The 13,541-nt window shown below is 49.4% G+C and overlaps 3 protein-coding genes across 3 annotated transcripts; all 3 read right to left on the bottom strand.

Moving 5' to 3' along the window:
* Positions 1-888: 888 nt before the first annotated feature.
* Positions 889-2,286, bottom strand: ColSpa_08335 (leucine aminopeptidase 1; the record flags this gene model as incomplete). The annotated part of the gene is made up of 6 exons (XM_049274547.1): positions 889-972; positions 1,032-1,096; positions 1,162-1,587; positions 1,643-1,815; positions 1,870-1,994; positions 2,083-2,286. The coding sequence occupies 6 exons, from the start codon at positions 2,284-2,286 to the stop codon at positions 889-891; spliced, it is 1,077 nt and encodes a 358-aa protein (XP_049130504.1).
* A 1,312-nt stretch (positions 2,287-3,598) lies between these two features.
* Positions 3,599-5,351, bottom strand: ColSpa_08334 (oxalate decarboxylase OxdD; the record flags this gene model as incomplete). Its single annotated transcript, XM_049274546.1, has 5 exons — positions 3,599-4,213; positions 4,276-4,488; positions 4,541-4,869; positions 4,942-5,222; positions 5,278-5,351. 5 exons carry the CDS (start codon positions 5,349-5,351, stop codon positions 3,599-3,601), a joined length of 1,512 nt encoding a protein of 503 aa, XP_049130503.1.
* Positions 5,352-8,834: 3,483 nt separating this feature from the next.
* ColSpa_08333 (uncharacterized protein) lies at positions 8,835-9,308 on the bottom strand (the record flags this gene model as incomplete). The annotated part of the gene is made up of 1 exon (XM_049274545.1): positions 8,835-9,308. One exon carries the CDS (start codon positions 9,306-9,308, stop codon positions 8,835-8,837), a length of 474 nt encoding a protein of 157 aa, XP_049130502.1.
* Positions 9,309-13,541: the final 4,233 nt, after the last annotated feature.

The following is a 13,541-nucleotide window of genomic DNA, read 5'->3' as shown; positions in this document are numbered from 1 at the left end:
TCTTGGACTTGGAAGATTCGTATGAGATTTCATAAAAAAAGTCTTCTGGAGGGAGTTCAACTTGTACCGGCAATTATTTTATCAACCCCAGCTCCAAGGCGATGACTCCTTGAAAGAGTCATCCGTCCATGGAGGTTGCGCGATTCAACACTTTTGTCTAAAATGATTGCAGGTGGGGCACCACGCCCTACGCTAGACACGTTTGTCCTAGGTCTAGAACCACATCAACAAGCTCTGCAAAGTCATCAATTCCGACTGACGGAGATGGGTTGTGGTGAGTCAGGCTACCCACATTTCGTACACCCACTCATTTTATATACAGTTTACACCAGAACTTACTTACTAGTAACTAAGTACTAACAAAGTCTTACGCCAATGTTCTTAAGCTAAGATACTTAAGCAGTCATAGATCTAAGCATATGCTTAGCTTCTCTTGGACTGTTTATATCAGATCTTAATCTCTAACATTGGTTTTAATACAAAACTACTATAACACAGCTTGAACTAGTACTACTATACTGTAGCGAGATTGTCGAGATTGTCAAGTCTGTAATGTTTTTTTTTTTTGAAAAAAAAAAAACTTTGTGTTGTATTATTTAGTCTTGTATTGCTGCCAATAGAAAGGTCGTAAAAAGTGTACGTAATGAGGGGGTGTACAAAATGGGGGTGATCTGACTGGAATACTTGGCTGCATATCCTCGGGAAACCTTGCTCTTTGAGGCAGTTTTGCGCGGAGATAAACAGGACGCAGTCATGGACACGGAAGGAATTGGTCAGAAATTCACCACGTAGAGCACATAACATTCAACGTGAAACATCCGCGCTAGTTTTTCATTACAGAGTCCACGAAGATATATACATTGTCCTCCCTACTAGACATTGAATTATCTACAAGTATGAGGCCTCTACCAAAAAGCCAACGGTAAATTTGGAGTGACGGAGGACGGCAGGCCATTGAATGGTGTCGTAGCTCTACAGATACCGGTTAGAAACAACTTGAGAACTAGCAGATGGTTCGGAAAGTTACTAACGTCATTGGGGCTGTGGATGTAAGGGGTTGAAGTGTCAATAGGCTCGTCGCAGACATAGGCAGCAGCTGAAGAATCCGGTCAGCAAACATGTGAAATATGAGAAGGATGCTGCACATTGCAGGAAACTCACGGAAGCCGTTGGAGCGAGCACTGGCGTGGTCAGAGCATCCGTATCCACAGGTGTCGCTAGTCGGTGAGCTGCCAGTGTACTGGGTGGCGACAAGTCGGACGTAGTTGGTCAGAGCAGTGTCAACGTAATCGTTGTATACGGAGACTTTGCCAGAGGGCGAGTAACCGGCCATGTCTTGGTTGACAAAGCCGAGCACCTTCTTGCCTGCAGACTTGTAGTTGGAGAAGACAGCCTGCGAGCCGAGCAGGCCGCCCTCCTCGCCGGCGTAGAAGTGGAACTCGAGAGTATTCTTGGGCTTGAATCCAGCATTGGCGAGGACGCGTAGAGCCTCAAGGACTACGACAACACCGGAGCCGTTATCGTCAGCACCCGGGCCGCGGGCGGTGGAAGAACCGCCGGTGGAGTCGAAGTGAGCACCAACAATCACTGGGGAGCGTTAGTTCAAAGGTTGGTGTGTGGAAAAGAAAGGTACCTGGCTCACCCAAGTTGGAGCTGGTTCCAGGAATCTTAGCAATGATAGAAGGTTGGTTGAACGAATGGGTGAATTGCGTAACGGTGATGGCAGAGTTGGCCGCAGCAACAGACTTGACCTGGTTGAACAACCAGGTGGCAGACTGTGTACCATAGGTGGAACGATAGTAGCGGTTATAAAAGCTAGAGCAGCGTCAGAACGCAAATCGGGAAATCGAGGAGGCATTGAAGACATACTCGGTCAACGTCTTGAGCCAAGACTGAGGCTGAGTGTTGGAAACCTTGGCAATCAACGAATTGGCCTCGGTAACGTGGGTCAGCGTGGTGGGGTACGTGACGGCTTGTCTGGCCTCGATGGCAGACTCCGGTGGGGTGGACAGCACAGCAAGGACCTCATCGTCCTGTGTTTGGTTAGCCTTTGTTGATCCCACATTCGTTCAAGAAACATACGGTGATGTCGGTGATGTCAATGAAACCAACGTTTTTGTTGACGTAGTTCTCGATCTTTTCCTCTTCCGTGACCCAAGTACCGAGATCGGCTTCGGACGTCTTGATCAATCGGAGTGCAGGGTTAACATGAACCTCATCAGCTGCAGGAGCAGCCAGGACAACCTTGGAGGCCGCCAGAACGGCCAGAGCAGCGTTGAAGTGCATCTTTCAGGTTACTCTGGTTCTGATGCGTCTGGAGATGAGATGGTGCTGATGCGACGACGCAGTCAAGACCCCTTTCAGGCCAAGACACGGGAGAAGGTCCCCTTTAAATGCACTCAACATGGTCCTCGAGTCAAAACAAACCATGAAAAACCGTCCCCTCATCTCCCTCGTGTATGGAGGATCGTCCTGTACGACGGCAGGACCCGTTGCCCCGAACAGGCATCTCATTAGGCGACGGCCTCCGCCATTGTGGCACGCAGTACAAAAAAAACAACAGAAACAGGAAGCCCGTTAGCAAAGAGCCCACAAGCGGTATTGAGTCTCTCGGGGCAATGGCGAGCTTGCGGCAGGAGCATTTAAGCTTATCATGATCGCCAAGCCCGCGCGAACCTAAGGAGCTGCCAAACTGAGCTAGGCTCGGCTGTTGATTAGACCATCGATGTTACCCCGGCCAGTAGTCCTGCACATTGTGACCGAGCGTTTTAGGCATGCTATTGGATGTCGCCAGGGTCGTAATGTCCCTCACCGCGGTTTTGACTCTTGGCAAATCCCACATTACGGAGCGGGCAAGTTGTTTTTTATGCCGAGGGGTCTCCAAAATGGTTGACGCTGTCTCTATGAAGGATTGGGATCTCCTTGGAGTCATTAGTACCTGGAGAATGTTGCTGCGCTCAGACATTTTTATTTCGTTTTTTGATCTTACAAACCACAAGTTTAGCGACTGAAGCCGCCCCCGCCGTTATCTGGGGATTACGCTGCTATGTGGTGAATTGAGTAATTAAAGCAGTGCCGTAACAATGCTTTGTCGCTTGTGATCCCTATAACAACTCCGCATAGCAGTCGAAGGCTTAGTATGCTAAGCAAGCTTCCGCTTTAACAGGCTGTGGAGAAAAAATCGCTCACCGGCCTTCCAGTCACTAATGGATTCCGCCAAGAACATCTCACACCAGACATGACTAGTAATAAAAAATGTATTCCTCCTCGAATCATCCTCCATCCCACATGAAGTTAGGTAGCTGAAAGGTGCAACTAATATGTAAACTATGAGGCTGATATTAACTGTCCCTCATAGTGTTTTTGTTTGCTTCTGGTTGTACACTTGTGCTGATGGATGGCGTTGCTTGTTTAATAAAGGAACATTTCATCTTTCACTCACGAGACACGATGGGCATTGGGTAAAGCAAAGATAAGCAACGCTCATTATTCTATACTGGAAGGCAACACTAGCATGTTTCTCCTGCTCTCAAACAAATAATCTAAGAGTCATTTCTGCTGAAAGTATCCGTAAAGTCATAAAAAATCGGCACTGGGCTTAGGCCTGAAAGCTTCTTTTGAAATTTCTTCCACCATCTGCCAGCGCCGTCATATTGGGGTTTCCAAGTTTGATATACTCCTTCTCCCGGGGAAGAGCCGCAATCACATCATCTGGGAGGTTCAGAGTATCTTTAACCACCTGTTTAGGAGTGAGAGCCAACCATTGCGCGACGCTAATGTCCGAGAACTTGGGAGCCTGAAGGACCTCGAGAAAGATAACGTCTTCGGTGCCGGTGTTTTCAATGTAGTGGCTGTCACCAACCTTGATGTAGCCGACGTCCCCAGCTGTGAAGTCAAAGGTGCGGGAGGCATCTGGGGCGTCGAAGATTGTCATGCGGCCGGAACCCTGGAGAAAGTAGTTCCACTCGTCGCTGGTGGTGTGCCAATGGATCTCACGCATTGCTCCGGGTTGAACAACAACAAGAGCAGCAGAAAAGTTGCTTGCGATAGGGAATGTCTGAGGGTCGAGAATCTTGACGGAACCGCCGGGAACCTGGAATGGCTTTTGTTGCGACCAATGGTAGGTGTAGGACTCTGCGCCAACTAGGGACCCAGCTGATGAGGTTTGGTTCTGTTCCTGGATATCCTTGGGCGGGGGTGTGCCATTGAAGATCTACCATGATGTTAATCTTGATTCCTTAACAATATTCGACATATCCACTGCAATCAACTTACATAGAGCTGGTCCTTGGGGATTTTGTCAAACGCAGAAACGTCTGCCTTTAGATTCTTTGAGAGAACTGACAGCGGGTTTCGAAGAAAAAGTTCAGAAGCAAGGAATGTATTCTCCTCGCTGAATCCTCCATTATCAAAGACAAGAAGGAACTCGGTACCCTTGTCGAACGCCTGGATGCTGTGAGGAACGCCCTTGGGGAAAAACCAAACATCCTGGATGAGTCAGTGTGATGGAAACATAGCGTTGGCGATAACATAGACTTACTCCAGCAGTCAGATCATCGACGAAGCTCTTACCATCTTCGTTCATCGCGGCAATGCGGCAACTACCCTTGAGCATAAGTGCCCACTCAGCTGACGTATGCCAGTGCAGCTCGCGGTAAGCATTGGGCTGCAGCTTCATGTCGACACCAGCCATGCGCGAGGCGACGGGAAGCACGTCAGTGTTCTGTTGGCGGGCCCAGCCAGCGCCTGATTGGCTTCCAAGACGGTTGTGAGAAAGTCCTAGGGGCCACATCGCGTTCTCGAAATCGCCCTTGTCGGTGCTAGGCGGGGCGTAAATGTCGGGGTTAAGCTTCTCATAAGCATAGGTTCCTGCGGGAATTATGTTTTAGCGCCTTAGCCTCGCATCGGATCCTTCCCATCTCCGCTAGGAATGCTACGTACTTGGGCCGGGATCCGGGGAGCCTAGTTCTCCGCGGATAGGCTGGGGAACATCGACGCCATCAAAGTTGAGGTAAAGACCAAGTTTTCCGTCAGCTTGCTGACCAGGCACAAGCTGAACGTCTTTGATAATGGCGGAGTCGGAAGTATCGGGGTCGGGACGCCGGGCGTTACCCCCTAGAAGGCTAGCGTCTCCTCTGAGGTTACCTGTGGGAGCAGTCACAGAAGGAACGGGAGGGTCTACACCTCCCACGGAACCCTTGTTTTCGCCATAGTCTCCTATTCTGAGGTTCTTGTAAGTTTGAGGTACTCCGTTCACTCCTAAGTGCGATTACTTACTGCGGTGCGGGTATAGCATATCCCTTGGGCAAAGCTCCAAGTAGGCTGACGAGGAAGATGGCGTGGGTATGCATAGTAGATAATGATGAAGAAAGCAGATGGTTTGAAACACCGCGTTGAAAGAAAGTCTATTGACTATGGAACTTGCTTGATCTGAGATGAGTCAGAAACCGATGAAGAACAGACATTTGCCTGGGCATATTGGGCTTCTTATACCTACTTTCTCTAAGAGACAAACAAGCCAGCTGCTCTGAGATACGCCAAAGCTAATTGGCGACGTTCCCGGAAACACCATTACCATGCTCTAGCCATTTCTGAGCCAATAACCTCTCCGACAGTCGCCACGATGGTCATCTATCACAAAGCTAAGCTCGGCTCGACGGGACTGATTACATGTAAGCTCCAGCCTTGGCGGCTACAACGTAATATGCGGCTGACATGCGGTTGACCGCGTGGACAGCACAGTTGGTATACACAAAGTTTGAGGCGGGTGCAGTCTTAATGACGCGTTTTCGCGCTTTTAGGTCCATCGCGAAGGTTACAACGGCTAAGACGGGATAGAAAAAGACCCACGCACGGTTGGATCGGCACTGGCAGTTATATGGGCCTCGTCGGTAACTAGCTCGCCTAACCAAACAAGGGATATTCGCAGCTGTCTGAGTAAAGTTAGGACTTTAGGTCAATGAGGTCGGTTTTCTTTGTGGAGATGTCGCTAAGACTTAGGGCGTTCATCAAGCCTTTTTCTGCTCATCTGTCGTGGCGGAATGAGAGCTACTGGTTGTACCTGTCACCTTATTAACGAAAGGTTAAACAGAAGGCACGGTGATGCCAGCCACTCACAATCGACCATCTGATGGTGGAAGCATCCACGTTGTTTTTCAATCCTATTGCCAAACACGGCAGTTGCCGGTCCAGCCTCGAGATGAAGTCACAAGACGTTTAGTTGCTCATCAAGAATATCCTGTTCGCGATTCGTCTGAACTCATGCAGTCCTCGGGTGCGCTGTTTATGATTGGATTATTCATGCCACACAGAAGTAAGTCAACGTTGATGATTAAGAGTGTCAAAAACAGTATTTCGATAAACATCGGTATCTCGCAGAAAGCTCGGGATTGTAGGCTGATATCCTATAACTAAGCACGCGAAGCTCGCTTCGTTGCCTGCTAGCGTCCTAGCGCCGGCTTCTTAATCCCGGGCAACGAAATTGGTGACACTTGAGCGAACCGTCAGCCTCTAAAAGATCTACTTACCACCACCTACGGGTGCACACCACTACGGGTGTGACAACTACTTGGGCCGGTTCCTTCGGAGGCGTTCCTAACTGCAACTCGCTCAAGTCCGTCGTACTCGGTCGCGGACATAAGCAGCTTGAGCAACTAGTCTGATTGAGGTATATCATTGCATCATAAGTTCACGCCAAACCTAAATGAAAATTGCTGCCTTGGGAGAAATACTAAGCCCAAGCTTTCAAAGGAGAAAATCAGACCGTTGCAACGTTATACCGCAGGAAATCATAGTAATCAGGTAAGAGTTCTAAAAACAGCCCCATAGCGTGGCAGCTGAAAGAATCAACACCTGTTGGCAATCATCAGGGACATCCCTTGTTTAAGGTTCGTCAATTAACATTATGGTTGGTGCATGATGCGAATTAGGTTTAGGCACTGGCGGCTACGAATAAGCCGCCATCATGTCATACTGCATGTGTGTCTCATCTGGCGCGGACGACGCTCATACCATATACAAGCGGCCTTTGTGGTTCCGTGCATGCTTCCAGACCAACCTTCGCCATAGAAAATGATGTTGCTTGGGTGACATCTCTGAGCTTAACCATTGAAAATTGATCGATCACTCCCTTCACCTTTGACCAAAGTTCACTGCGGGACCTTGACTGACCATCATCGTTCTTTCCGAGCAGATTGATAAGATTTGTCTCATCTAATATCTTTTTTTTTTGTTGGAAATGTTGCGTTTTGTTTCTCACATCTCCGGTAGTATCTAATTCCACCAGTATTGACATACCGTTCAACCCTGCAGCTGAAGTTCAAGCAGATATTATCATCAAACTGCGGCCTTATTCTTGCGAGATTGTTGGCATACACTCCATAATATTATCGAAATTCTCAATTTAACCCTCTAGTAAGAAGAGACGAGCATGTTTACTATCAGAAGATTCTGGTAATGAGCCTGGTACCCTGTAGTCAATAGCGCTTGAGTCTAAGAGCAAACGTCAAAGGGGGCGTATGACACCCCGGCTTTGGAAAGGTGTGACAGCTTTCTCCTGATTGGTCGTACTCGTCCCTTTACCATTCCTTCTGGCTCAATGGGTCAAGCGGCATCACTGCTAACTCCCACCGGTGTTAGTGCTGACTTGTTCTGTCATCAGTTGCAGACACTACAGGTCCTGCGCCGCTATAGCCCACTTTAGCGACGGCCACCAGCTCAATAACTTTTTCTGTCATCGCGGTTGTTCCGTGTTCCTACCAAAAAGTAATGATATGAGATGGTTGGGGCGCCAGCGTTTGCGTCTTTGTCAACTTGCTCCAAGCATACAACTGAAGTAGAGCAACGTATCACCAGCAGATCAAGGAGGAAGACGCCGTTGCACACGTTTTGTTTAGTGAGGTCCTTTGACACCATCAAACTACCATCTCCATATGTAGAGGCAACGAGAACGGAGATTTTCTCAACAAGACGGTCTTTCCGTTAGCTATGAACCGGCCGAAGGAGTGTGTCGCGAACCACTTATCATGTGGCAAAAACGCTATCGTACCGTTTTCTGTCTAACAACTTCCTATCAATAGGCATTCTTGAAGGCAAAGCACTAATTGCGACATGTCTATCCTTCTGCTCTCTTCATCTACCATCGGTGAAGCCGACAATGTTCATTTCAAACTTCCTGAGTCGCTGAGCCTAACAACAAAATAATTGTCTTCAGCGATTGATGGGGTGTCTAAGAAACATCCTGTACGGAGACATGGAGCCTGATGAAGATTATCGAGATACGTGTGTACACTTCAAGAGTACCAGCTACGTTCTGCGAGGTGAGTTTTTCTGCTTAGGGAATACAGTTATCTTAAATCTATGTTGGCTCTTTTGAGTCGTCCGAGATGATAACAGACCAACAACAGCAAGGTACGACGCACAGCTAGTACCTATCATAATACAACATATACAACTAATGCAAACGATGGCTTCTTATGATACAGGACTCTTCGTTAGAATCCTGATTTTAATAGTACCAACGTACTTCACTTGCGGACCCTTTGAAAGAGAGCGACGCTTCTACAGGTTAGAAACCTGGATATGATGTATGTATACTGTTAGAAGAGTCTACGAGAATTCTTTGAGCATTTCTCAGGGTCGACCTGGTAATTTGCAAGACTAGCTTGACATTGGCCGTTCCCGTGTTTATCCTAGCACCCTATTTACCCATCTCCTTGTCTAAGTCCTATTCAAGTTAGCTCAAACGCCTATCACGATGGATCTCTGATACTCTTCCTTGCATGCATAATATGAGATCAGTCCTCTTCATCCAGTCCCGCAACTAGTAAGACCAATCAGGGCTTAGTCTTAAGAGACACCTCGTCTCCCCAAAAATGATAACCGCTACAGTAGCTACACTCAAGCCACTCCTTCCTCAAGACGTTCATGTAGCAAGATGCTCTCCTGTCATACCACAAGCTCAGCCAAGCTTTGTTGCGGTGTCTTTCGTTTTGAAGGTCTTTCATTCGACGTAAAAGCTTCTTCTTGAATTTCTTGGCTTTCAAAACGTTACCATTGTAGTTGACATCGAGCTTGAGGCTTCGGATATTTTTGTTGTAGTGGTCTAGGGCCTGCTGCATTTTCATATCGTATTCAGCTTCGAGGTCCCGATTATCCTCCTCTTGTTCCGGGATAAGTTGCTTCCGGTCTTTGTGTAGCTGGTATTGTTGTCTAATGGCGACGCAACGTGCACGCCCGGACCTGTCGACAGACTCTTGGTTGTCGATGCCGTGTCTTTCAATCGCGTCAAGCCCGGTATAAGTGCCCATGGGAAGGCAGACGATGGCTGCTGGGCGAGGAATGGGACCGTATTGTTAAAGATGTAACGGAACATCGTGTGCAACCGATTGACAAGTTGATATGAGAAAGGGGTTTTCAACGAATTGTGTCTGAGAATGCAGGGATTTAGAACAATTTGGTTCCAAGAACGGTTGACGATAGTTGTGCAATCTTTTATTGAGGCTAATGTCAAATCTGCCGGGTTAATTAAGTGTAAGGGCCTAGACCGATGGATGGATGTGTGAGATGGTTATGGTCGTTAGTTACTATGCGCTGTGCGGCTATCTCCCTAAAGACTTGCGTCGTGAGGTTCCATGGTCCCAGTCACAATCGGTTTTCAATCAACAATTCCTCCGATCGAGCTGCAATTAGACTTCGACCTGCCTTGTAACGTATGGGGTTCCTGGGAAATATGGTTTCCTGCTTCTGAGAGCAAGGCAATGGAAAAACACGATAATGCTTTCCAACATTCTGTCTTCTCTGAGAACATTCGCCATGCATTGATTTCATTTTGCCTAAAAGGTTTTGTAATCATTAATTAGTATAGACCTCCAGGACAAGTACGAGGAGCCGATCTCCAACCGGACAGGATAAGGAGCATGGTCAAGCTTTTCTTGCTCTAATGAATTGGATAATTGTTGTCACAGTGCAAGACTTTTACACACTCGGCCATGTCAGGCTCGAGCGCTATCGCTTCACATGATGCATCACAACTTATCCATCGGCTGAATTCTGCCATACATGACTGTCACCGCTCTCTTTCAGGTCAAGTGCAGCCCTATTGACTCCGCTCGGAGAGATATTGAGCCGCCTTGAATGAAAATTGGAGCACGCAATGACTTTGTGCACCCCGTACACACAACCTCCAACACATTCAGTTGATTCGTTCACCAACTGCAAACCAGCAATACTCCCTCAGGACCTCGTCATTAGTGCTTTTGAGCACAGACACACATGTGCACAAGTCTCGTCACTGATTGGTCGACTTCTATTTCAGCAGTTCGCTTGCGGTCAGATTGCAGAGCCATCACCCAAGTTTGGCGTCTGTGGAAGAAAAAGTCGTCAGTTTGGCACTGGCCAGAACCAAGGAAACCTCCAACTCAACCGGACAAAAACAATTCAAGGCCTGGCGTTGCCGTGGCATCATTCTCGCCTCGCCTCGCCTCCTGTCGATGACAGTTCTACAGCGCTGGCGATCCCGAGGGAGATGTTCGATGGATAACCCCCTGAGATTGGAAATTCCCCGATTTGATCCACCGTCTTGTAACCGACCCGTTCTGTCCACTTCTAGCAGATGTCTTGAACAAGCCTCATGTCGACAGGGGGCCTTGTCGCGTTGGGCTGCGATGGGAAATTGGTAAGTCTCGAACCCGACGTCATGGGTCTTGACCGCAAAGCATTTTTTTTTTCCACAAGGGTTTGAAATGACTAGTCATTTTCTTTTAGAGAGGTCTTGCCAAACGTCGAATCGTCGAAACCTCGCGATAGCTTCACTTGGACCACCAATAATACCGCAGAGGCGGTCTATCCGTGCATAGCAATCACATCTCAATACCAACACCAACCAGGGAAGGAAATGAGAGGACCCTTGTCATGTTTCCAGGTCAAAGCCAACAGTGCCTCCCTTACACATTCCCAAAGCATGATGGAAGAAAAAGTATAAACGCATCTGATATCAAGTGGGCCCAGGAGCGTGGTAAGTTGCCGCCACTCTGCGGGCGTGGGGGTCGCCTACCTATGACGGTATTGTATCCGAGTCGACCATGACGGTAGGTGACATTTGTCACCGACGAGGGCAGAGAAAACTCTAGACACCCATGTGTGAGCGATATTCTGCTTCTGCCTGCCGGCCGGCTTGACTTGTTTCGCGCCTCAACTTTGTTTACATGCTTCGTGTCTGGTCTCAGACATATCGGGCCTTCAGGACCCTATGAAACGATGGACTGGCCGATAAGGCATTAGGCTACTGAATCTCTCCGGGTTGCAGACGGCAAGCAATTAGAGACGGAGACGCGCGTCGGCGGTTAGCTTTTCTCATACATAGTAGAAGGGCTTCACATGTGAACCCATTTCACATGCAGCGCCAGGGTTGTATCGCGACTTTGCAACGATTCACGACCTACAGATTCACGTCACTGAGTTGAGTCAACCTCGCGTTATCTTGCATCAACACCGACATCTCGACAGGGTGTCTCGGCGGCAGCAGCAGCAGCAGCGGCAGGATCATTCATCACCATACAGTAGCGGGCAAACTTGCCCCCAAACACTTTTCACCTCGCCCAGCACAGCGCTCGTTTCATCCCGAACTCTGGCCTGGACAGATCGTCCAATGCCGAATGACACTTGAAAACGTGCCGTGTCCGAAAAGCTTAGCGGCCTCACCCGCCGTTGGCCTACCGGCAGCTTGCACAACCCCCGGCAAGCGTACCTTGGTTCGGACACATTATCAACTATCATGAGTCCGTAAAACAGGGTTTCTGCTTAGGAGACCGGCTGCAACTTCCGTCCTCTTCTGTGGGACGGCACGAACCACGAAATGGCCCCGATACCACCCATGTTTCGACGGACGCGACATGGGAGGAGTGGGAGACCAGACGAAAGTCTCATCTTATTTTGGTACCACCGGGTTGCTTTTCTTCCTTTGCGCCCCTTGTGTGTTCTGGAATTCCGGTGGAGTCGTTCTATGTCTTTTCAGGAAAATCTTATCGTGGGAAAAGGATAATTAGATTTGGGAAAAGGAGCCAAAAAAAAATTACTCCACAGGTGGGAGCTCTTGGACCCGGGCCCGGACATGCTTTCTCGGCTTGCCCCCCTTGCGCACATCATGGGTCAGGGCACCCCAATGAGAGCGGCACAGGGGGCGTTTTGCAAATGCCATACATGTGGATTGTGGGAGGGCTATTTGGGCTCGACCGTCGAGCAGGGCCTGTCAGCGCCGCTCGATGGATCTCGCGATCATGAGGCAGAGAAGAAATTGTATGAGCAATCACGAGCTGTTCCCAGGCCACATCTATGAGGAGACGCAATCCTCTTGGATCCGCTGCAAAGCACGAAGGCTTGGCCTTGGCGATGGATCTGGCTTACCGTATTCTGCATATCTCTTCGGCTCCCGTACCGGATCCAGCTTAAGGGGAAAAGAGGGGGTTAGGAAAGAGAGGGAGGGACGGACGGACAGAACGGAGATGCAGTGCAGAGTTGCAGTCGGGGCCCCGGGGGCGACTTTAATGTGGGATGGGGATTCAAGAAAAGGAAGGCGAGAGGGTGATGGTGCTGAAAACCCTCTGGATCGTGAGTCTTGGTGACTTGGAAAAAGAGGATATCTGAAAAATGGATCGAGGCTCGGGACTTCCGCATTGGGGAAGCCGAGAGGAGGGACGTGGGAGAGAAGAGGAGTCTACTATGTACGAGGAGCGGCAGGGGGTCCCTTTTTGTCATCACAAGGACGGGCGAGACACCAGCTGGAACGGTCGATATACCCACTCCCAGTGGAGAGGCTGGGAGTTTGCGGCGGCGTGACGGGTGCGCGGGCTGAGATACAGATGCAAAGGGCATCTCAGCGGCCCAACTCAGCACACCTTGGACCCCAGCAGCTTTGGGTGCATGCAGTCGCGGAGCTCACCTTGAGGGGCTGTGAGGGGGTTGGAGGGGTCACCCCATCTTCCTCCCGTCGCGGGTGCGTGGTCTAGAACGGAGGCCAAAACTGTTGGAGGTGGGTGGAGGGGGTGATTGTTTACTTCACGATGGTTGGCGGCGGTTACTCCTCAGGTCGACGCTTTCCCAGCTCCGGTGTCCCGGGCGGCACGGGAGGGCGGACGCACACCGCTCACCCGGCCAAAGTTTGAATGAGTAGGTTGCAATCCGCAATGCAGCGCTGGCGCGGCTTGGGTGAATGTACGGCGCGGCGCATGGGTGCTACGATAGGGGGGATAGGGGAAAATGGTGAACGGCCCTCACAGCCTCACTCAGGATAGCAACAGTAAAGGTTGACGGGCTGATGGCTGTAAGGATACGAGGACGGTTACGCGCGTTGCTGGCCGCTAAGGTTATGATATACAGAGGTAGCGATCGAAGATGAGGAGCATCCGAAAAGCCGCCCGTGACGAATCAGGATCGTCAACTCAAAGTCAGATCACAATCCCGCAGGTGATGTTCATGTGATTGTGGATACCGTTTTACATCATCGAGTAAGGGTCGTCGTTCGAGTCGGAAGATCAACGAGCCTG

This window comes from Colletotrichum spaethianum (assembly GCF_022836535.1).
Source record: "Colletotrichum spaethianum MAFF 239500 DNA, contig22, whole genome shotgun sequence".
Lineage (NCBI taxonomy): Eukaryota > Fungi > Ascomycota > Sordariomycetes > Glomerellales > Glomerellaceae > Colletotrichum > Colletotrichum spaethianum.
This window is presented reverse-complemented; position numbering and strand designations above follow the sequence as displayed.